The following is a 25,062-nucleotide window of genomic DNA, read 5'->3' as shown; positions in this document are numbered from 1 at the left end:
GAGTTCAGTTTGCAAAGAAGAATATTTTGGTTATATTTTCCCCACCATCGTGATAGAGCCATTGAAGCTAAAAAGACAAATTGAAATTAGGAAATTTGAGAGTCCAACATATTGACAAAGGAAACACCAATTATTGTACAACCTACCACTGTAGACACTATTAGAACACACTAGCATTGAATCTTTACAATTTGGAGTTGTTGTAATAAAGACATGGTAGTGTTCTTTTAGGAAGGACTAGGAAATTGAAGACAATGAAAACCTTATTTAAGATCTCCTTAAAAAAACAAAAACTACCTTAATGTTGGTGCAAAAAAAAAAGGGAAACTCTATTGTTTAAGGTATGCACCAATTGGAATTTGAGATTGAAGTAATTTTACAAATTATTAAATTATGAGAAAAAATAGAAGGAACTAAAAAATTGAGTTACACAATTTCTCCAATACCAAAATAAGTAAATAATTAAATTAAAGAAATTGAGTTACAATATAAATAGGTTTTCGTGGGCAATATGTATTTCGAGACGTTCGATCCATCGAGGACTCGACATCTCTAGACCCCAATTCGAACGTTTGACAAAACAATTCATTACCATGCTGATTCTTCATTCTGCTTCTAAATGGCTGCGACAAATGCAGCTTCATCCTTACGCACACGCCATTGCCACTGCCCTTGCGTTCACTCCTTATTCCGCACCAGTGTCCCATTCCAAAATATCATCCTCTCCTGCCAATTCCCCAGGCGCAAAACAACCACCATGACATCCTCTGCCGCCCAACAACAGCAGCAGCAACCTTTCACTCTCACTGAAAACCAATCAGCAGTTATTAAATACCACGAACAGACGAAGCATTCCTTCCGCAAATACGCCCGCGGTCCGCACGGCCTCGACTGGGCAAATCAGCCAAACCCGTTTCGGCGCTACGAATCCGCCCCATTGGTTCCTCTCATCCATTTGCCGCCCGACAAAACCAAAGCAGATGAGCTGCCATACCACCACTTATTCCTGCAATTCCCTGCTGCAAAACCGCTCGACAAATCTTCCGTATCACAGCTCTTTTACGACAGTCTCGCGCTCTCTGCCTGGAAAACCACGGGTTATTCTACGTGGTCACTAAGAGTTAACCCCAGTAGCGGTAATCTTCATCCTACAGAGGGATATATAGTTAGCGGGCCAATTAGTGGTATTTCTGAATCCGCCTTTGTGGCCCATTATGCCCCCAAGGAGCACGCTCTGGAGATACGAGCAGAAGTACCATTGAATTTATGGGCCGAATTGAGCAGGGGATTGCCTGAAAACAGTTTTTTCGTTGGTTTGAGTTCGATTTTCTGGAGAGAAGCGTGGAAGTATGGAGAACGGGCTTTTCGTTACTGCAACCATGATGTGGGTCATGCAATTGGGGCGGTTTCGATTGCTGCCGCTGTTTTGGGTTGGGATACCAGGTTAATTGATGGTCTGGGTCATCGTGAGGTCGAGATTTTATTGGGTTTAGCAGGACAGAAAGAGCTGAGTGTTTCTGATGGGCCCTTGAAGGGTTACATGCCGGAGCTCGAGCGGGAGCATGGTGATTGCCTCATAGCGGTTTTCCCGGCGAAACATTCGTTCGGGTCTTCAATCGAGGCAGAGACTTCACGTCGGTCTTCATCAGAGTTGAAAATTGATTACAGATTTTTGAGTTCTGTTGTAGCTAAATTCGAAGGTATTAAATTCAAGGGCCGCCGCAATGCTCTTAGTAAAGAACATGTGTGCTGGGACATTATTTATAGAACTGCAAATGCTGCCAAGAAGCCTATTGTGGATGGTGAATCCACTATCAAATTTGCTTCATTGCCTAAGATGGGCATTTTTTCCGAGGCGGCCTATAAGCCAAGTAGTGTGAGGGAAGTGGTTAGAAAGCGGCGCAGTGCTGTGGACATGGATGTGAGATATAGTATGGAGAGGAATACATTTTATCAACTTATGTCCAAGGCGATTCCTTCAGGCTGGCAGGAGGAGAGTCAAGGTGAAGAGCAGCAGTTGCCTTTTAGGGCGCTTCCTTGGAGGGCTCAATTGCACATGGTTTTATTTGTGCATAGAGTTGTAGGGCTTCAAAAGGGAATTTACTTCTTAGTGCGGAATTCTGATCATTTGAATGATCTTAAAAGTGCCATGAGGCCAGAATTTGAGTGGGAGAAACCAGACGGTTGTCCATCTGGTTTACCACTTTACAGACTTGTAGCCGGCGATTGCCGTGAGCTTTCAAAGCGGCTTTCATGTCATCAGGTTCGTGCATATCTAGCTATGGTGTTAATTTAAAAAGAGTAATTCATGTTCATTTAAAAACTTTCCATCTGTGTTGTGTAGGTTCTATGGTTGGTCCTTGAGACACAGGTTTTATCTAGATAACATCTATAAACATAAATGAATATAGTAATGGCTACAATCAATATGCAATTCATAAAACCGAAGTATTACATAAAGATACATTAGTAGCTCAATATCAACTTTAGCTGTATAAGAATATTATATCTGGACCAAACGTGATTGGAAGTGGACATATCAAAGGTTTTGCACGAGTTCAAACACAAATCAGTATGATTGAGATATATTTATCTTAAGGTGGAAAGCATTTTTAAATTTATATTTGACCTGTTAAGAGCTTAATGCTCAATAGCAAGTCTGGTCTTGACGTAGAATGCTTAACTTAATCTTATTTTTTAGCATCTTTTCAATCATTTGAAATAACGCGTTGGTTAGGAAAACTTCTTCAGTTCGATCACAAATTACGATGGTTACGATGTAATCTTCTTGTGGGGTAAACATATTGAGCAGAGAAGTATAATGGGCATCTCTTTATACTTGTACATGACAACGAGAACAAGGTGAAAAGTCAATGCTAGCTATTTGGAAGCCACTATAACCGATAAAATATTATGAAGATAGTACTGAAAGCCGTTATCTTTATGCCTGCAATTTATATTGCAAAATAGATCCCAGCCTGATTTGTGGTTAATTTGACATATGCTAAAAAATCTCTTCGGGTTTGTCCTCCATGTGACTGGAAATTTCTAGATTATCCAATTTGTTTCAGTGTCATAAACATACCCAAAAATGTAGCACATATGGCAGATTGTTTATGTTAAAGTTTTGGCTAGCTGCAAGAGAGATCATTTCCCATAAAGGTTCTATGTTTTTCTTCAGCTCAATCTTGCTGCTGATGAAGCTGTTTGTGTGATATTGTTTGCATGCTAGTGAAGCTGTTCTTCATTGAGCTCCTAATTCTGTTGAAGACTTCTACATATATCTGACATCCATTCATATGCATCTGTTTTGGCTTCATAATACTCTTGTGTCAAGTTCAGAATTGTAATCAAAGTCATCATGTGATGACATGGCCTTTATAATGCTGTGTTGGCATCCTTGTAAGCAATTTCTGCGGCATCATGATATGGTACTGTCTTACGTCTGTTATGTTCATCAGTGACTTTATGAGTCTCATTGTATTTCTTTGTAACTTTTGTCAGTTATATGGAGGCCTTGACTCAATTTGGAATGAACTCAATTTCTTGTTCCCTCAAGGAATGTTCATTAGAGATTTTTGCAATAACATATTGACACGTCATTGACTATTTCTTGGGTGCAGTTGATTCTTTAATATCTTCGTTCTTCATGGTCGGGCCTTTTTGTGTTCTTCACTATGGTCGGGCTGTTGATTCTTTAGTATCATTGGTTGATTTTAATTATTGCAGTTGCCGTTTTCTTATTATTATTTTTTCTTGAACCTGACAATGTCCTTACCTTCTCCCAATTGTAGAGCCCATATCATATTCATGGAATAAATTTCCGTATTGGTGCGATAGAGATTTTTCAACTGGTAGAACATCTTTCCAAACAGCCAATCAACCACATCTGCAAGTTTGTTGTGGGTAAAATTGAACATTTTGTCCAAACACATTCTTAATTGTGTCTATGGAAGGGATTTGTTGTTTTGTACACTGGAGGGTAAAAGAGGTTTCCATTTTTTTGTAACTCTCACTCTGTTTTTCTCTGAAAATCCTTTGCAACTTAGAAGCTTATAAGTTTGAGGGCACACACCTCTATGTTTGGAGGTGGTTATTGATGGAGTGCATTTAAGACTTATCACATTCATTGTAGTACTTTATGAAGAACGACAACCCCTCAACTTCATCGGTTGCATGTTTCTTTAATAAGCGGGGAAACGTGCCTAGTTAAGGGAGTAGAAAATATTCAATTGTTGGGTTTCTTTCATTCGTCCAAGCTGACATTAGAATAGTTCTCAATGTCAATTTCAAGAATGTTAAGGTCCAAAGCCAAATTGAACATTGTGTCAGCCTCTTTGTTCGCATTTCTTTTTATGTGTGAGATCTTTTAGTCCTCCAAGGATGTTAACACATTGATTTTGGAGATGTAATTTTGGTGATGTTGTGCTTCTATGTCTTTTTTAATAATGGCTTTAATAATTGTATGGGGGGAAGGGGGAAGCTTAATAAGATGTAGATCTCCACTTTTCAGTCCGCTAAGCCATTCAAATATGTATGTGAGGGAAAGAGGGAATCTCCTAATAGGATTTCTCTTTATAACCCAAATTGAATTAGCTAGGACCCAAAAGGAGAAATGGTGCCAATTCTAAATTTGAATTATGGAGAATGTAATACAAGTAAATACACTCTTTGGCTGTTATAGGATGATGTGTATGCAAAATTGAACCAATTGATTAAATAATGTAAATGTAGATGCTAAGTGTATATAATCAGCCCAATTAAGATATAGATCTGAGGTAAGTATTTTGGGTCCGAAAATCGCAGATCTGAGTCTGTTTTTGAATATTTGATTGTCCAGATCTGAATGAAACGACGAAATGGACAATACCCACAAACTGTTTTTCCAAAAAAGCATTAGGGTCTAGATCAACCCTCGATCTGGAGAGTCGGATTCTCGTGAGGTTGACATGTACCGGGGGCATTGTAACGAAGTCGAACCAACTTCTGCTAAAAGCTCTTAGGGAGTGATTTGCAGACCTGCATGCGAAATTTTATTATCCTATTTCAACACACAAAAAGTGAAGGGTTTTTGTTGTTTGTTGGGTGAGGGCTTGCCTTGGTCAAGCCCTAGATTGAGGAATCAACCTTGAATTGAAATATAATTGATAAAGGAAATGCTTTTATGTAGTGAGACTAAGTAATATCAAATGAAAGATACAATTGCCTTTATCGATGCAATTGCACTTGATATGTGATTAAGTATGTAAATGTAATAGCCTTGACTCAAAGAAACCAAAGAGGAAATCGAAGAAGCCAAAGGCTCATGTATGGAAATGTATTTGACATGGCATAGAAGAACTTTGAATGGATTGAAATGGTAGATCTCTTCCTTAGAGCCAAACTCCACTACCACCTTGGAGGAAGAAGCTTAATGCAAGAAGGAGATGCCAACACTTGAATGATTGAAGATGCTTCCTTGAAGAAAGACGCCTTGATTACTTTTTTTGTTGTGGATGTCTTGTGAATGTATAAACTTGAAGATTGTGGATGCAAAAATGAAGCCTTCAAGCCTCCTTATATACAAGTTTTTAGGTGGGAAAACAACTTAGGCTGACTGGGGAATAAAATAAATTAATTGGCAAACTCGAGGTCTTTTGAGCCCTAAACCCCATGATCACCAGGGACAAGGTCAACCCAGTTGACCTTGACTGGACTAGGTCAATCTAGTCGACCTAATCCTAGAGGAGGGAACCCAAAAGGATGTGCGGATGAAACTGGAAGATAACAGGCCTACCAGGAGATATGGCCAGAAAGATAGCAAAGCAACACTTAGAAGACCGCATCGAAAGGCGAGAGATGATGAAGAGGCATGAGATGGAAAGAAGAAAGAGAAAAGAAGACCAAAACGATAATAAGGAGGGTTTAAAGGTCTTAAAATGAAATGTGCCCATTTTAAGATGGTACAATAACTATTTGTGAGTTACCTTCAATATGCAACATTGATACTTATATTTTTGAGGATCTGATTGCCAAAGAGCCGCTTCGGTTTCTACCACATTATTTGTTCCATCTAGAAGATGTTTGCCTCCACAAGCAATTAGATCCCCCTTTGCATCTTTCATTATGGAACCTAGTCCAAAAGGGCCTGGGTTCCCTTTAGAGGCTCCTTCAAAGTAACACATCTACCACCCTTTTTGGGGTCTTTTGCATTGGACCGCTTCAAGAGTGGGGGAGGGGGGAGTGATTAACCCTAGAACACTTGTTTACGAGTTTGAATTTTAGACTAGGCCAAGCCTTTTGAATTTGCTTGTGCCCCTGGGTGAAAGGGGTGAGGGATTGGGAAATCTTGTAGCAGCTGCACCTATTGCTTCTTGGATTGCATTATTGATGCTCAATTTTAATCTGTCTAGAGGTGTCTTTTTGTCCTGAAAGATCCATTGTCCTGAAAGATCCACTTATTACGTTCCTTCGAAGTCTCCCAAATCAGGAGGGATGGGCTCAAGGTCCATACACTTGAAAAGGACGACTTGGGGGGATTTTTTGGTGAGTCTTGAAAAATCTGGTTGAGTTCATGTTGTAAAGGACCTTGCCAACCAAATTTTCTTTGAAGCATTAACCGACATTCTCATGTTATTTTGCAGGAGACTAATAAGTGCTCCACGTTTTCCTCTGCATGTACAAAATACACACTTGGAAGGTCCTTGGAAGCCCAACTTTTTCCTTTTTTCTTCTGTAAGAATGTTGCCTCTATATTATGCCAATTAATTTTTTGTTTGGAGGCTAAGTTGTAAGTATCTAGGGTTTTACGCATCATTCTTGCTTCTCTAAGGGATGAGACAACAAAGAGTAATGTATCATTAACAAACTGTAAGTGTGATACATGATCCACATTTAAAATCGGCATGACACCTTTCCAACCTCCAACAAAGTTTTTACTTGTGATCAGCCTACCTAGAGCTTCTGGCATAAAGATAAACAAGAAAGGGGATAAAAGATCCCCTTGTTGAATGCCTTTTGTTCCCTCAAGGAAGCCTTCAGGACTACCATTGATCAACGTTGAGAATTTGGGGGGTACTTATACATGATTCAATCTAGGCAATCCATTTGTTGTCAAAATCCATTCTTCGGAGTACAACCAAGAGAAAAGTGTAATTTAGCTCGTCATAAGCTCTCTCTATGTCTAGTTTGACAAGCATTCTTTCTATACGTGCTTGTTGGATAGTATGTATCGCCTCATGAGCCACTATAATGGCTTCATAAATTGATCTATTTGGAGCAAATCAACTTTGTTTTGGGGAGATGGCCAAGTGTAGCACAATTTTCAATCTATTTGCAATAACTTTAGAGATAATCTTATAGATTGTGTTATATGATGCAATTGGTCTATATTTTTTAAAGGTTTGAGAAATTTTCTTCTTCGGTTTTAGTGTGATGGAGGTGTTACTTAGATCTTTAAGGATGAAGACCTTGTGTAGATTCCTCAACCACATCCCAAATATTGTGCACAAAAATGTCCCACATCTTTTGAAAATACCTGCATGGAAGCCATCAAGTCTAGGCGCTTTGTCACCCCCCATTCCGAATAGGGCATCATTAACTTCAGTTAAGGATACATTGTTTAGCACCATTCTGTTTTGTGCCTCACTAATACAAGGTAGAGTCATGATCTTGAATTGCCTCTTGTCTGAACCCCTTTGTGAAGAATCTTGCATCTTCTCGGTGTATCAATTAAAGTTTTGCTTGTGGATTCCATAGTAGAATATATGCAATTGACAATTCGTCTAGCTTTTTACTGAATTATGAAAGAATTTGATGTTTTTATCACCTTATTGCAACCATGCTTCTCTAGATTTGTATCTCCAAAATGTTTCTTCATTTTGTAATACTTCAGAGTACTCTTCTTTTAATTTTTTCTTTGCTTCAAAACTAGACTAGTCATACCTTCAATGATTACCTTTTCATTTAAAGACTTTAGTTCCCCTTCGATTCTTAGCTTGTCTGTGAGGATATTTTTTAAAACTACTCTGTTTTATCTTTTCAATTGTTCTTTTAAAAAATGTAACTTTTTAAAGAAAATAAAAGATTTATTACCGTCCCAATGTGCAATTGTAGTCCACCAGTTTTTGATAAAATCTTTAAAGCCTTCTGAGTGCATCCATATTTTCTGAAACTTGGAGAGGCAGTGTTCAGGAATGGAGCCCTTCAGAATGCGTAAACTAATAGAGAAGTGGCTTGACCTTGAAACAAGGAGAATGCAAGTCAAGATGTACTAGGGCAATGTGGCCCAATTGCGAGCAATAAAGAATTTGTCCAACTTTTCTACAATGTTGGAAAAGGCTTTTCTTTCTTTTGTCTAGGTAATCTCCCCAGATTGAAAAAACATCTCAAACGGATTATTGTTCATTACAAAGTCACTGAAGTTTCTTTGTTTAGCAGTGCCCTAACCTGAACCACCTTTTTTGTCAGTCGGTCCTAGAGTTGAATTGAAATCACCTCCTAGAATGAAAAAACCATCCCTATGCCGTTGAAGTATGTCCGATGGTTTTTTCCATAAATTGGATAGACTTGTGGTAGAAGTTGGACCATTTAGTTTGGGGTTGCACAACAAGCCCAATCCCCTAGAAGCTCCCTTGGCCTTAATAAAAGAACATTTCCAATGACGAAATTGCTTCATAGAAACCACCATTTAGTTTGGGGTTCCATAACAAGCCCAATCCCTTGGAAGCTCCTTGAGCCTTAATAAGAGAGCATTTCCGATGATGAAATTGCTTGATAGAAACATTCAACTTCGGTCCACTCACTTTTAATTCTTGTAAAAGAATAATTTCTGGTCGGGTTTGATCAATGCAACTTTGGATCAAATGAACTTTGTCAGGGGCATTGCAACCCCCTGACATTCAAAGAAAGAATCTTCATCATCCTTAGGATAAGGGGTGATACCCATTTCTTGATCTTAGTTTGGTCTGCCCCAAAGCACATCCAACAATTTCCAATCGAGGTGTGATTGTTTTCCTGCCCCACTTTTTTGTTTCTCCCCCTTTGCATCGAGTTTTTTGTGAGGAGGTTTGTAAGATGTGTCCCTTTTCAGGGATGCCTGAGAAAGCCTCTAGGCCCACAGGATCTCCATCTTCCCAGTCCTCATCGTTAGTGTACTCAGATTTTTCCTAAGTATTGAACTTTATGCAAAGAGAGGATATTTATCTGATTTGGCATAGGTCACTTGCCAAAAAGGTAGTAACATCACAAGGAGGAAGAGAAAGAGCATCTACCAAACCTATAGGAAGATAAGGTGTCGTAACAAGCGAACATAAGGATATTGAACAACTCAAAGTCTACGTAGCAGTGTGTTTGGTGTACATAGGAATTAACTTTACTTTGTCATGATAATCAAAGTTGTGAGAATGCTGCCACAGCTAAGAGAGAGTCTTCATTTAGAGGGAGTCTGATTATTCATTACAGTCAATCTTGGATGAGGAGTTCAGATGGTTGAGAGGGAGTCTCAACTGAGAGCTAGTCTGACCACTCAGATAATTTTTGTGTTAATGAGTTCTTATTTGAGAGGGAGAAGTTTGAGGTGCAATCCCTTGTTAATGAGCTCTTCTCCAAGAGGGAGAAGTTTGAGGTGAATCCCTTGTTAATGAGTTCTTCTTTTTAAGAGAAGTTTAAGGTGAAATCTGTTGTTCCACCTTTTGCGAATAGGTATGGTGGAGACACATTCTTCTCTGGGAGAAGTCTGAGGTGAAAACCCTCGATCCACCCTCTTTGAGTAGTTATGGTGGATCCACCTTTTGCGAGTAGGTATTGTTAAAATTTAGTTTCAGTTGAATTGAAGCATGTAGTAAATCAGTATGGTATATTATATGTATATTTGCATATAATTGCACACACACACACACACACACACACACAATGAAATTAATGCATAATTATGCAATTTGCTATCAAATTTCTGACCGGTCTCATTCATAACATACTCGATGTTTTTCTTGAATTAATCAGGCACTATAATCGGGTGTCAAGTTATCTTATGGGTAATATGTTATAATGAACAGGTGAGAGCATAACTAATGATCGGTTATGTTATTGTATTTAGATTATAAAGTCTACGTAGGGACAAGACCCTATGTGGCAATAACCACATAGACTCATGTCTCTATCTAAAACCTTACCTTGCCTTATAAATATAAAATGCTTGCTGCTGAAGGGAACATCAACGATAACATTGGCACTGATTAGTATCTCCAGTAGTGAGTTATATCTACAGTTCTATCAAGTCAGAATAAAATATCTTACTCTGCTTTATATCAGGAAGTCCCAAATATCAGTATTAATGATCAGAATTATTATATATCAGTCACAGTTATATCATGTTTTCAGTTAAACTCTATAAAATCCTACATACAGTTACTCTATCAGAGATCCATTATTCCTTCACATGGTATCAGAGCTTAATTGATAAGAGTTAAAATATTTTTCTTCCTCTAAAATCTCAAACCTATTTAAAAAATTCTAAACTACTTGCATGGTTCATTACATGGTGAACCATGTAAGGCTTGAGGATACACTAAAAGGTCTACAAACTTCATGTCATGGAAAATTTGGATAATGGTCATCCTTCGAGAACTTGAATTAGATGGGTACGTAGAAGAAAACAAAACAATGCCTGAAAATGAACCAGATAAAACAATTTGGAAAAGGCATAATAATAAAGCTATGAAAATTATTATAGATTATGTTAAAGATCACATACTTCATACATATCAAATCTGAAACTGCCTATGAGATGTTCATGACTATTCAAAATACATCTGAGACCAATAATACCAGCAGATTGCTCACCTTGAAGCAACAACTACTATACATCAAGATGAATAAAGGAGAGACTATTACATCTTATTTCATGAGAATTGCATAGTTAAAAGATAAACTTTCAACCATTGGAAATAATGTAGATGACGAAGAATTATTCCTTATAGCCCTTAAAGGGTTACCTATGTATTTGGGAATCATTTATCTGAGAAATTAGTGCTCAACCTGAATTGCCAAACTTTGACCAACTTAAGAATGACTGTACACAAGAGGAATGAAGACTGATTACAAGAGGAATCAGTCCAAATCAAGTGGGAGAAATTCAAGCCCTTAAAACTAACACAAGTAATAAAGGAAAGAAAAAATATTTCAAATGAAAAAGGGGGAAGAGGAATCAAACATACAAGAAAAGAGAAATGTCTAAAGTTCAATGCTACAAATTTGATAAATTTGGTCACACTCACAAATACTGACCGGAAAGAAAGAAAATTCAAGCTGCCCTAGCTGAAGTCAAAGAAGAAACTCACTATTCTTTTTAGCATTATCAAGTGAGCTAAACACTAACAAGAACACTTGAATAATAGATAGTGGAGCATCTCTTCACATAACTGGATTGAAAGATCAGTTCGAAACCTTTAAAAGTCACTCCACTGAAGTTATAATAGGGGAGAACTTCACCTATCTAGTGAAAGGAATCATGACACGTTCAATAAAATTGAAAACCAGAGTCACCTTGCAACTAAAAGATGTACTATTTGTACCTAGCATCAAGAGCAATTTGATCTCCATATCAGGCCTAGTAGATCAAGGGTAACATGTCACCTTTCAAGAAAATAAAGTTCTATCTTGGCCTAAGAATTCCAATATTAAGAATGTAATCACCATAGGTTTGAGAGATGGAAGTTTTATAAACTTCACAACTCTCAAAACCTAGCTTTAAACCATGAAGTGTCAAACTCAAATGAAATTCGAGATAGAAGGCTAGATCACCTTGATTTTCGTCATTTTCGTGCTGTACCCTATGTAGAGAAAATTGTAACCGATCTACCTAGTCTAAAATCTGACCATGTTGGAACTTGTAAGGGATGTGCTCTAGGGAAAAATACCGAAGGATCTTTCCCTCATAGTGAACATAAATAAAAAATTGTGCTTGAACTTATTTACATTGACTTGTGTGGTCCTATGTTAGTACCTTCCCTAGGAAGTTTCTTGTATTATGTAATTTTTATCGATGACTTCACCTAGAAAACTTAGATTTATGTCCTAAAACTTAAGGAATCTAATGAAGCATTATCAAAATTCAAAAAGTTTAGAGCTTTAGTTGAAAATCAAACCGGGAAGAAAATCAAGACTAACATTTGACAATGGGGGTGAATACATTTTTGAGAACTTTAAAGAATTTTGCTCTTCTGTTAGGATTAAGAGGGAGTATATAGTACCTTATAATCCACAACGAAATGGTGTGACAAAAAGGAAAAACAAAACTATCATTGAATCCGCTAAAGCCATGATACATGACCAAAATCTTCACATCTCATTTTGGGTTGAAGCCTCAAATATTGTAGTATACATCCAAAATAGATGTCCTCATTCAATCTTAGAAAGTATAACTCTTGAAGAAGCCTTTACATGAAACAAGCCAAATTTAAGTCACTTGAGAATTTTTGGCTGTCTTGTACATATTCATGTCCCTAAAGAAAAGAGATTTAAACTAGAACCCTCTAGGAAGAAAGACATATTTGTTGTGTATAATGCATCCTTTAAAGGTTGAAGAGTTTACATTCTTGGACAAAGAACTATTGAAGTTAGTAGAGATCTCAAATTTGAAGAAGGCATTGCATATAACATCTCGAAAAATATTAAAGAATCAAACGAAGAATAAAGTACAGAATTAGATGAAACCCTATAGTTGAGAATCAAAGGGAGAATTGTTGAGAAGATCATGAACCTTTATCATCAAACGCTGAAAATGTTGAAATCCCTAACAACAAGAAGCGACCACATTGGGCAAGAAAGATGATTGAAAAGAACAATGGAGAAACCTATTCAGATCTTTAGAGAAAGTAAGAGAGCTAGAAGTCATTCATGCTATGTTGCCCTTGTATCTGAACTTATCAAATCTGAACAATCAACTGTTGAAGAAGCCTTATCATATCAAGCATGGAAAGATGCAATGATTAAAGAATATCAATCCATATTAAAAAATGAGGTTTGTGTTATTGTATGTAGACCTAAGGAGAACTCAGGTGTCTCCTCTAAATGGTTTTTCAAAATGAAACATGCACCAGATGGTAGTATTGAAAAACACAAAGCTAGATTTGTTGCTAGAAGTTTTTCTCAAAAGGCTAGAATTGATTGTGAAGAGACATTTGTTCTAGTTCATCGATACACCTTTGTTAGAACCACTATTACTATTGCAGCATCCAAAGGATGGCAGATACATCAAATGGACATCAAGATTGCATTCTTGAATGGTGTTATTGATGAAGAAGTATATTTAGAACAGCTAGAAGGATTTATCCCTCATGATAAGAACTCCTATGTGTGTACAGTAAAAAAAGGCCCTCTATGGCCTTAAACAAGCCCACAAGGCTTGGTATAAAAGGATAGACAATTATCTCACCAAACTAGGAAACCCCAAAAATGAATTTGATCCTAATATATTTCTCAAAATATCAGATGGTGATATGATAATTTGTAACATACTTTTTTTTACTAACTAATTTCAGTCTTAATCTAACTGATTTCTAACTTTTATTCACATGACTAAGATTTCCAACGACTATAAATCTAATTACAATGCTGAATTACCAAGAACACAAATTGAAATGTAATTAAAATTACTTAATCAGCTGAAAGTAAATATCAGATGTAATCATTCAACTACTTCTAGATTTCAACCGAAAATAAATAGCAGATGTTCTTGAAAGGAAATTCAAATCAAAATATCTATGATCATTTAACTACCTTAACGTAATAATTATTCTTAAAGTAAATGACTTTCAATCTTGAAAAGAATTAACTAAACATACAGGGATTAAAGGAACATACAGATTAATTTGTGAAGCTTCTTTCAATGGTTGTCCAAGCTTTGGCTTTGGTGAGAGGAGAAGCATTGACATAGGCTTAACCTTCCAGCGGCGGACCATTACTTATCTCCATAGGTTCTAATCTAATAGAACGATCCTCCCTACCTCGAGGTTGGGCTTGGGATTTCATTGATTCAGCCATCAGAGTATCCAGGTGGGTTGAGGTCTTAGCAGTTATTCGACAAAATAACTAAAGTGTTTGGACAACAACAAGATCAGTTGTTCCGAAAAATCTGCCTAATTCCACCTTGGCCAAGGATTTCAAATTGTGGGTTTACAACTTGATCTACACCACTTAGCTTGACAATTTATTTCAGAAGTGGAACTTGCATGAACTCATGCATTATTTAATTTATTACTTATTTGAATCTGATATCATTCTTGTTTTACAAGTTCATATACACCTCCTCACCATAATCAGGCCATCAAGCTAGTGATTCCTTGGTGCCTTCAGATTATCTTTAGTGAGATACTTTACACCTTTTTCACCATACTCTTGCATTTTGCATGGTGAATTCCTTGGTGTTCAATATTAAACCAGATTGTAAATGATTTAAATCTATGATGATAGTTTTCAAAGACAAAAATGCAAAAAGATTACATGTTCGATTATCCAAGAAATTACAGACTTGAGTATAAATCATCACTTTGCTATTCATATGATTGTCGGCAGTCTTTTCAAGGTACACCACAATCTTGAAAGGGAAATATAGACTATTATCATTGCTTATTTCACAATAAGAAAAACGACAAACTCTAATGGGAAACAAATAGACTTCAAGTTCAGTTCGCTGCCTTATATCTCAAGGAAGGTCGACACACTTTACAATTGAGAATTTGATGAATCTATTTACAGTTTGGATTCTACTTTCACATACTTAAAATAAATAAGACCAAGCTTTGATTCGCTGGTTCTGAAATAATAAAATGAGAAGGGAAACATAAACGATTTTATGAGAAGTAATAGAAGTCTTATGTGACTCCTTCTCTGTCACCCGATTCTGAAAAGAGTTGCACTTATGCAGACTACTGTCTCAATCTATAACCCATGGATGATAGTATTGTTTGGAGCAATGCAAGAAGAGTCGTTGGACTGGTTTAGATACTAGAGCTTAAACAGGGATCTCGATGACTAAGGAAATTTAGAAGCCGATGAAAAGAAAGAATGCCGAAGACAATATTAAAGGTTAATCGTGTCTCTACAACTACCATCGGTTACAAGATTCAATTCGACAACTATTCAAATTGGTTTAAAAAGAAAAGGAGGGAAAAGAAAATGAGAAAGAAAAGAAGATGAAAGGTTTTAAATATTTAATATTATTTTATTATTGTTTTACTTTCTCAACTATGCTTGTATGTACGTAATAATTAGATGGCATCATCGAATTAATATTTTTTTTAATGTAATGGTGTCATTTCATTATTATTTACATATGATCATATCTGAGAATGTAGAATAATAATTAAATGATATTAATATTTGATGATTTTTTTAAAGGTAAGATCTTATGTTTTATTTAACATTGTTTTATTATAAATTTCACTTTATAACTCATGTGGTTCCACCATGAAATATGTTGCCAAGTCCTGGTAACCTTGCCAAGATGGTTTTAGGTCAAACCTGTCAATTCTGATGACTGGACCATTTGACCATCCCCTTTTGATGACCCCGTTTCGCAATGCTTCCCCTTTCTCTGCGGTCTTCATCCTGTAATCATTCAAAACAACATACTCGCCAAGATATCAATTCAAGATTTATAAATTATTAATTAAAATCATCAAGTGACCATTAGGAATTTCATCAATATCATAATAACTAACTTGTCCATCATATATATATATATATATATATGATTCAATTTCATATGATAATTAAATCGATACAACGGCTATAATTAACTAATTCAATTTCACATGAACATGAACATGTTATAACAACGGCTATAATGAACTAATTCAATTTCATATGAACATGAAAAAATAATTTGGTTCAACGGCTATAATCATTTTAAAATTTTAGGGCGAAAATTGGGATGTAAAATACCCACCCCCTTAGATTTTTCATCGTCCACGATGAAAATAATATCAAATCGTACTTAAACAGTTAAAATAAAGGAAATAAAATATTCAGTTTTCAACTTCTGTGAAAAGGTAGGGATATCTCTGAAAAATATCATGATAATCTTCCCAGGTGGCATTATCTTCTGTATATTGGTCGCACTGGACCTTGCACCGAGGTACCTCTCGCAGCTTACATACCTCGAGTATTTTGAGCAGTTTTACCTCTACCACTCCTGGCTCTCGCACCTGCAACAATTTCCAATCAATCATGTGCTCATGGTGACTAACAAAATTTTTAAGTTAAGACACATGGAAGACGTTATGCATCCTGGCAAGGGCTGGTGGTAAAGCAATCTTGTAAGCCACTGGGTTGACAACTTCCAAAACCTCAAAGGGTCCTACATATCTGGGGGCTAATTTACATATTTGGGGGCTAATTTAGCATTCTTGCCAAACTTGATAGTACTCTTCTGAGGCTTAACTCTTAACAACACCTTGTCCCCTATTGCGAATTCTTTGGGTGTTCTTTTTGCATCAGCATAACTTTTTTGTCTATCATTTGCTTCCTTCAACCTCTGACGGATCTGCACTATCTGCTCTTCCATTTCCTGAAGCATTTCAGGCCCTACAATGACTCTGTCTTCCAATTGATTCCAACTTACTGGGGTTCTGCATTTATGGCCATACAAAGCCTCAAAAGGAGCCATTTTAATCGAAGACTGATATGAGTTATTATACGCAAATTCGACCAAAGGTAGGTATGTTTCCCATTGATACTGCCGATCCATGCAGTATACCCGTAGAAGATCCTCTAATACTTGATTTACTTGCTCAGTCTAACCGTCTGTCTCAGGACGATAGGCTGAACTTATATTCAATTTAGTGCCCAAGGTTGTAAACAATGTTTGCCAAAATTTGGAAGTTATCTTAGCATCCCTATCTAAAATAATTTTCTCTAGGACCCCGTCTAACCTGAAAATTTCTTTTATGAACTTATGAGCTATCTCAGGTGCTCCATCGGATAAATTCCGTGGTATGAAATGTGAAACCTTAGTCAAATCATCAACTACGACCAAAATAGTGTTGTGTCGATTTCGGGTCATAGGTAACCCTTGTACAAAGTCCATGGTTATTACCTGCCACTTCCATTCAGGTACCTCATTTGGGTGCAACAACCTTGCTGGATACCGATGTTCTGCCTTCACTCTCTGACATTCTAAACAACTAGCTGCAAACTCGATTATTTCCCTTTTCATTCCCTTCCAGAAATATAAGGGTTTTATATCAGATAACATCTTTGTTACCCCTGGATGTCCTGAGTATGGGGCTGAGTGGTATTCACCCAAAATTAATCTTCGTAATTCAGGGTGATTTGGCACATAGATTCGATGGTGATATCTCAACAATCCATCTTCTTCTAGACCAAATTCTATATACTTGGGGTCTTGCAGATCTCTAATAAGTGCCATGCCGATTTCTGTATAAAACTCATCATACTCTTAAATGTTGTAAAATTTGGTATCTCAGTCTGAAATTTACCATAGTCATTGTCGAGATGTGTCTTCTCCAGCTTAGAGCATCGACCACCTTGTTTTCCTTTCCTTTAATGTAGCTTATGTCGAACTCATAATCTTCTAAGAAGTCCAACCATCTCCTTTGTCTAGCATTTAGATTTTACTGGGTGAAAATATATTTTAAACTTTGATGGTCAGATCTGAGCTCAAAATGTTTTCCAATTAAATAATGCCTCCACATTTGTAAAGCATGTACTATGGCTGCTAATTCAATGCCATGAGGAGCATAATTTTGTTCGCAATTTTTCAACTTCCTAGACTCATAAGCAATGACTTGTTCTTCCTGCATTAACACCTCCTAGACCTTCACCTGAAGCATCAGTGATTACCACAAACAGTTTTTGCGAATCGGGTATCCTTAAGATAGGTGCAGTAGTCAGTTTTTTTTTCAGAAACTCAAAGGCTGATTGACATTTTTCCGTCCAAACAAATTTCTTTCATTTCCTCTGGAGTGAAGTGATTGGATAAGCTATCCTTGAGAAGTTTTCGACAAATTTTCTGTAAAATCCAGCTAATCCCATGAAACTCCCAACTTCTGTCACGTTTCTAGGTATGGGCCACTCTTTAATTGCTTTAATCTTAGATGGATCTACTGCTATACCCTGCACTGAAATAATATGCCCTAGGTACTAAATTTCTTTCTTGTAAAAAACACACTTTGATAATTTCCCGTATAACTTGTGTTCTTTAAGTCTTTCTAGAACTATCTCTAAGTGTCTCTGGTGTTCTTCATTCTTGGAATATATTAGAATATCATCTATAAAGACCAATACAAATTTATCCAGACAATCCTGAAATACACTGTTCATTAAGTTCATGAAGGCTGCAGGGGCATTAGTTAATCCAAACGGCAGTACCGTAAACTCATAATGTCCATATCTAGTTCTGAAAGCAGTTTTATGTATGTCCTCTTCCTTAATTCGTAGTTGATGGTATCCTGATCTTAGATCAATTTTTGAAAACACAGTCACACCCTTCATTTGGTCAAAGAGATCCTCTATCCTTGGCAATGGGTATCGATCTTTGATGGTGACTTTGTTGAGCATCCTATAGTCTATACATAGTCTCATGGTTCCATCCTTCTTTCTTACAAATAACACTGGGACTCCCCATGGTGAGACACTAGGTCGAATCATCTTCTTATCCAACATATCTTGCAGTTGAATTTGCAACTCCATTAGCTCCGTGGTGGTCATTCTGTATGGGGCCCTGGATATAGGTTCTGCTCTTGGTAATAAGTCTATGGCAAGATCAAATATCCGGGAAGGGGGTAATCCAGGAAGTTCCTCAAGAAACACATCTTGATAGTTCTTCAAATAAGGATATTTTTCTTTGAAGGATTCTTTTAATTTTTGCTTGAATTCTCCATCTTCATAAATATAGTCATCGCCATATGTGGTTTCCCTTGTATCTTCAACCCTAACTACGAATATTTCACAGCCTTTCCTTCCATATCTCTTAAGTTGCATCACGAAAATCTGTTGTGCTTTAATTTCATGTTTGATCCTTGAAATACTTGTGGGTCTACCTCGATCATCCACACAATTGACAGTTTTGGCAAGACAATCTACCTTAGCCTTATGTTCACTAAGCCAATTAATTCCAATGATAATGTCATAAGACCCCAGCGGAGCTACATATAAATTCAGTTTTGTGGAGAAATTCGGGAAATCAACTTGAGCTTCAAACAGGCATTGCTCTACCTTGGCCCTTCACTGGTTTGCATACTCGACTATCCATGGTTTAGCCATGAAACCAGATCTTTTCAGAAATCTACTTAACAGCCTAGGTGATATAAAACATTAAGTTGCTCCAGTATCAATGAGTATAGACACAGGGTTTCCGTAGATCTTACTCAGTGTTTCAATGGGGCCCATTTGCTGCTCTACTTGCCTATTATCCAAGGCTGCGTGAATTCTCTACTAAAAAACTTGCTGCTATTGTGGAAAAGGTGGGCACTGTGACTGGTTGTAGTTAGGGCACTACTTCTTAAAATGATTTCCTCTGTAGATAAAACACCCTCCCGGTGGTCCTCTCTTTTCATTATTTCTGTCATTTTTGTTCACATGAAAATTTCCTTTGATGTCTCTTGTTCCACCGCTTTTATTCTCAGGTTTGTTATTCTTATAATCCTTAAATTGTTTTCTTGGTGGTCCAAATTCAGCGCCTTCTGAATTCTAGATAGTCTTTCACTTATTGTCCCGGATGGAATCATCCTTCCTAACCTTATGTTCTTGTCGGACAGCCTTTTCCAAAGCCTCTTCCATGGTTTGAGGTGCAAGAACATCTACAACTACCCCTATCCTATTATTCAGTCCCATGATAAACTTTCTCACTTTCAGGTTCGTGTCTTGCTAGTATGGTGGTACGTATTTAAGCAACCGGGTGAACTTCTCCCAATATTTATGTATTGACCAATCCCCCCGTTTCAAGTTCTAGAATTCCAAGAGTTTCTGATCATAGAAAGTCTGGGGCAGCCATCGTGTCCTAAATATGTCTACAAACTTTTCCCAGGTGACGCTAGTGGATCTAATGTTTTGTTCTACCTTGGTGTTTCCCCACCAAGTTGTAGCATCCTTGGTGAAATGGTATATACCCCACACTGCTTTTGAGGTCTCTGAAAATTTTCTAATTTTGAAGTCTTGTTCCATTTCTGTCAACCAGGCTTCAACTTCTTCTCCGGACTCAAAACCAGAGAACTTAGGTGGTTTAATTTTCTCTATATCTGCTGATAAATCAGCTACTATTTCCTTCTTCTTTTGCTTATCTGATTGTTTAGGAGAGGGGGTTTTATTATGTTCGGAGACTTTTGTCTCAGCCTTAGGTGTGTTTTGCACTTCTTCACGATGTTGCCCCATCTGGGCTGCCATCTCACTCATTCTCCTTTCCATGGTTTCTAGTTTTAGTTGCGTTTCTTGTAAAATTTGGAGTAATAGTTCGTTGGAGGATTGAGGGTTCTCACGAACTATCTCTTGGTTTTCTGCATTCTTGTTATTACTTATGTTTGTGTTTCAGGTCTTTCACTTTTTAGTTACAATTGTGTTAATGTGCGAAAAAAAATCTATAAGCACATAGTTTTCAAATAACACAACTAAGTATACAATTTAGTTTCATTGCTCGACTAAGCAAAAAATTTATTCCCATTGTTCAAAATTTTCATTGTTCGCCTAAACAATCTCATCAACAAAATTTATTTCCATTGCTGGACTAAGCAATCTTTAATTACAAAATTGATTTTCCATTGCTCGAATAAGCAATCTTTATTTACAAAATTCATTTTCCATTGCTCAACTAAGCAATCTTTAATTACAAAATTCATTTTCCATTGTAGCAATCTTTATTTACAAAATTCATTTTCCATTGTTCGACTAAGCAATCTTTATTTACAAAATTCATTTTCCATTGCTCAACTAGCAATCTTTAATTACAAAATTCATTTGCCATTGCTCGACTAAGCAATCTTTATTTACAAAATTCCTCTATTGAGGAAGTCTACATTCACACAGTATCTTTATTCTTGTTTTGCAGCATCTGGTTATCATAGTTAACTCTCTACTATCATAGATGTGACCAATTGTTGAGAGTTGGTTCAAAATTCTGTTATCCTCATAATTTATGAGGTGATAGTCTCTCTCCTTTATTCATTTTAATATTAGAGAGTTATTTTTTAAGAGTAAGAATCTTGCTAGTGTTGTTGATCTCAAAGATGTTTTCTAGGGCTTTGAACATATCGTATGCAGAGTATAATTTTTTAATATTAGGTAGTAGATGATCTTTTACTCTGTCTACTAATAATTCCAGTGCTCTGGTGTTTGTCATTCTCATTAGATTTAGGTTTAGGATTTTCTGCTATTGTTTTTAACTCATGCTTTCTTAGTATTAGAATCATTCATAGTTTCCAAGCTTCAAAATTCGAAGCACCTTCAAGTTTGATTCCATTCACCATTTTTGTAGGTACAAGATTTCCAACAGAATATATAGACTTAAAAATCTGATCTTGATCGTTTCTCAAACCATTGCTGATACCATGTTAAATTGAGATCAGATTTGTCTTTTAACATTTTAATCTTGTTCACTAAATTTACCGATGAATTGATATAAAAGATCTTTACATATACTAGAAAACAAATTGTATTTGATAACATTTAATTATATATTAAATTTGTTACTGAGTGGCAGCAATATCTTATCACTGTTAAGAATATTAGCTTCATGAAATTGAAGCAAAATAATAGTTATGTGTTTCATATGTCTAATGATAAATCAGTATATTAAATCTGATTACACACACAAATAATAGTTATGTGTTTCATATGTCTGATGATAAATTAGTATATTAAATCTGATTACACATGCATGCATGCACCCATGCGCGTGTATGAACGCACACACACCTATGCATGTGCGTGCATGCACCCACCCACATGCACGCACGCACACATGCGCACATACATAGACACGTGCACACGCACACCCACGCATGTGCACATGCATACACATGTGCACACGCACACACACACGCACGCGCACATGCACACCCATGCACGCACGCATGCACACGCATGTATGCACGCCCACGCACACACACACACACGCACACACCCACACATCGACGCGTGCGCGCACACACCCACACCTACACACGCACGCACACACCCACACCTACACACGCACACACACCCACCCGCACGCACACGCACACATGCACTCGCACGGACGCACACATGTGCACACACGCACACGTACACCTGTGCACACCCACGCGTGCACACACACATGCGCACATACACATGCACACATGCACACACACACGTGCATGCACATGCACACACATGAACACGCGCGCACGCACACACACACATGTACGGATTTGTATACTGTTATGTACTTGTACTCAAACTATAGTAAACTTGATCGGGATTCAAAATAATAATAAGGAATATATATAATAAAGTTGATCAACATTCAAAATAATGATAAGGAATATATATAATAAACTTGATTGGCATTTAGAATAATGATAAGGAATATATATAATATTCTGAATGCCGATCAAGTTTATTATAGTTTAAGTAAATAACAATATATAAATCTGTACATATATACATGTGTGTGTGTGCGCTTATGTATAATTAGATTTAATATACTAATTTATCATCAAACATATGAAACACATAATCTTGTATTATATTTCTCTTCAATTCCCTCATTGCTAAAGAGGGAGTGTTAAGAATATTAGCTTCATGAAACTGGAGCAAAATAATAGTTGTGTGTTTCATACATTTGATGATAAATCAGTATATTTAATACTGATTTATCATTAAACATATGAAACACATTACCTTGTATTATATTTTCCTTCAATTCCCTCATTGATAAAGAGGGAGTGCTAAGAATATTAGCTTCATGAAATTGAAGCAAAATAATAATTATGTGTTTCATATGTTTGATGATAAATCAGTATGTTAAATCTAATTATACATACACACACACACACGCACGCACGTACACACATATATGTACAGATTTATATATTGTTATTTACTTAGACTATAATAAACTTGATCGGCATTCAGAATAATGATAAGGAATATATATATTATATATTTTATAATATATAAATATATTTATATAATATATAAATATATTATTTCTAAATATATTTATATATTTTTATATAAATATATTATATATAACTATATTATATATATTCCTTATCATTATTATAACATATAAATATATTATATATATTTCTTATCATTATTCTGAATGCCGATCAAGTTTATTATATATATTCCTTATCATTATTCTGAATGCCAATCAAGTTTATTATAGTCTGAATGCCATCAAAGTAATAGTGATCTGATATTCATTACTTGTATAGACTGTAACATGAACCGGTACAATGATTGGACACTGGCCTCAAATAAGGTTTAGTTTATGTTAAGTATTTACTATTATTGCACTTGATCAGTACTTCTTAATAGGTTTTAGTTATGTGTTGAAGTATGGTTACGTAGGATCATATACATATGATATGCATTTGTCAGTTCTGATATATAATCATTCACAAGGCATTACTGTCTCAGTAAAACTCAGATCTGCACATTATATATGTACTTAAATAAATTCAGTACCAAGACATTGATAAGGAAGATATGTTCTTATCGATAAATTCAGAATTAAATTAAAGATTGCTCACACAGATATAAATCTATAGTTCAGTTAGTCTCCACCAATAAACGATCATATAAATTTACAATCGCAGGGCAGCATTATTATATTATCACAGGGCGTCAATATTATTCACGTGGAAGATTGTTTTCAAAATATGTGTTCATTGGTTTAATAATGTCTGCCACAAACTGTAATAAATAAAGGTACGAAGTGATATGGTCATAAGTGGATGTGCCTCCTACATGTGAGACACGTCCACTCATGGTTGTGCCTCCCTCTCAAAGACTTATACCCTTCCTACTTACGACTGCTTCCTTGGTCAGTTCATTAGTTAATATGATAAGATAATAATCCAGTCGGTTGGGTTGATGTTATTAATTTGTATTTGTATGTCTTTATATATATATGTGATCTTCACAATTATTAAAATTAACTCCCTTTTTTTATTATTGTATGATAAATAACAAAGAATTAATCTTTGTCACGTCTAATTCATATTTACACAATATATATTTATCCAACGGAAGCTATAAATCATCAACAAGATAGATAGTATGAATCAATGATAAATAGAGAAAATGGGACATAGATAGAGAGAGGTGAAAGATAAAGAGGGGGTAGGATAAGATTGAGATAATGTGTGTCTAAGAGCTCTGTCAGTCATCTCTACTGATTGGTTTTACCTTCATAGTTTATTGTTGCTATTCTTTTCTAAGATAATAAATGAAGGCTAACAATTCAAACTTAGAGAGAGAGACAAAATTTAGATTTATAACTTGAAGAGAGGCTGGAAATAATAAGCCCACAAACAGAAACCTTAAAAATCTAAACAAAATAGAATGATAATTTTGTTTTCCTTTGTTGCCGAGATTGTTTTCATGGATTCTTACAAATCATAGAGGGAGTGGAAAAGATAAAGAGATATGGAGATGGAAAGGGAGAGAGATGGAGAGGAAGAGATAGAAAGATATATAGAGGAAGATGATGATGATGAGATAGAGTCAATTTTGAATTGTTGTTTCAAAAGGTAGGTAGTTCGAGATAGAGAGATATAGGGGAGAGATAAGAAGAAAGAGGTAGAGAGAGGGAAGGGGAGAGTGAGTAAGACGAACAATAAAAAGAGGGAATAGAGACGGAAAGGTGAAAAGTTTGATATGAGAGAGAGAGAGAGAGTATCTATGTGTGTTAGTGGGAAAGATATAAATGTAGGGATAGGGAGAGTCTGAGAGTTTTCTTTTTCAATGGTGTGATTTTTTTATTTCAAAATTTTAAAGCAAACATGCTGACTAATTGAAATAAATTCTACTTTGGGATTAGTTTAAATTACATAATTTAACTTAGCATAGTTGTCCAAAAAAAGGTAAGTAGTT

General features: G+C 36.1%; 1 protein-coding gene across 7 annotated transcripts in view; it reads left to right on the top strand.

Annotated features, from left to right (window-relative positions):
- The first annotated feature begins 515 nt into the window (after positions 1 to 515).
- LOC149534233 (nitroreductase family protein) overlaps positions 516 to 25,062 on the top strand; it is a 110,619-nt gene continuing 86,072 nt past the window's right edge. For all 7 annotated transcript variants that reach the window (XR_016356925.1, XM_089804248.1, XM_089804247.1 and 4 more), the window contains exon 1: positions 516 to 2,263. Coding sequence is in view for 6 of the 7 variants with exons in the window: in XM_089804248.1 (XP_089660374.1) it covers positions 620 to 2,263 (1,644 nt within the window). In the remaining variant the exon portion in view is untranslated. The remainder of the gene's footprint in view (positions 2,264 to 25,062) is intronic.

Source organism: Cupressus sempervirens, chromosome 10 (assembly GCF_028749045.1).
Source record: "Cupressus sempervirens isolate cs-2001-9-10 chromosome 10, ASM2874904v1, whole genome shotgun sequence".
Taxonomy (NCBI): Eukaryota; Viridiplantae; Streptophyta; class Pinopsida; order Cupressales; family Cupressaceae; genus Cupressus; species Cupressus sempervirens.
The sequence above is the reverse complement of the archived record's forward strand: the minus strand, read 5'-3'. Positions and strand labels throughout refer to the sequence as shown.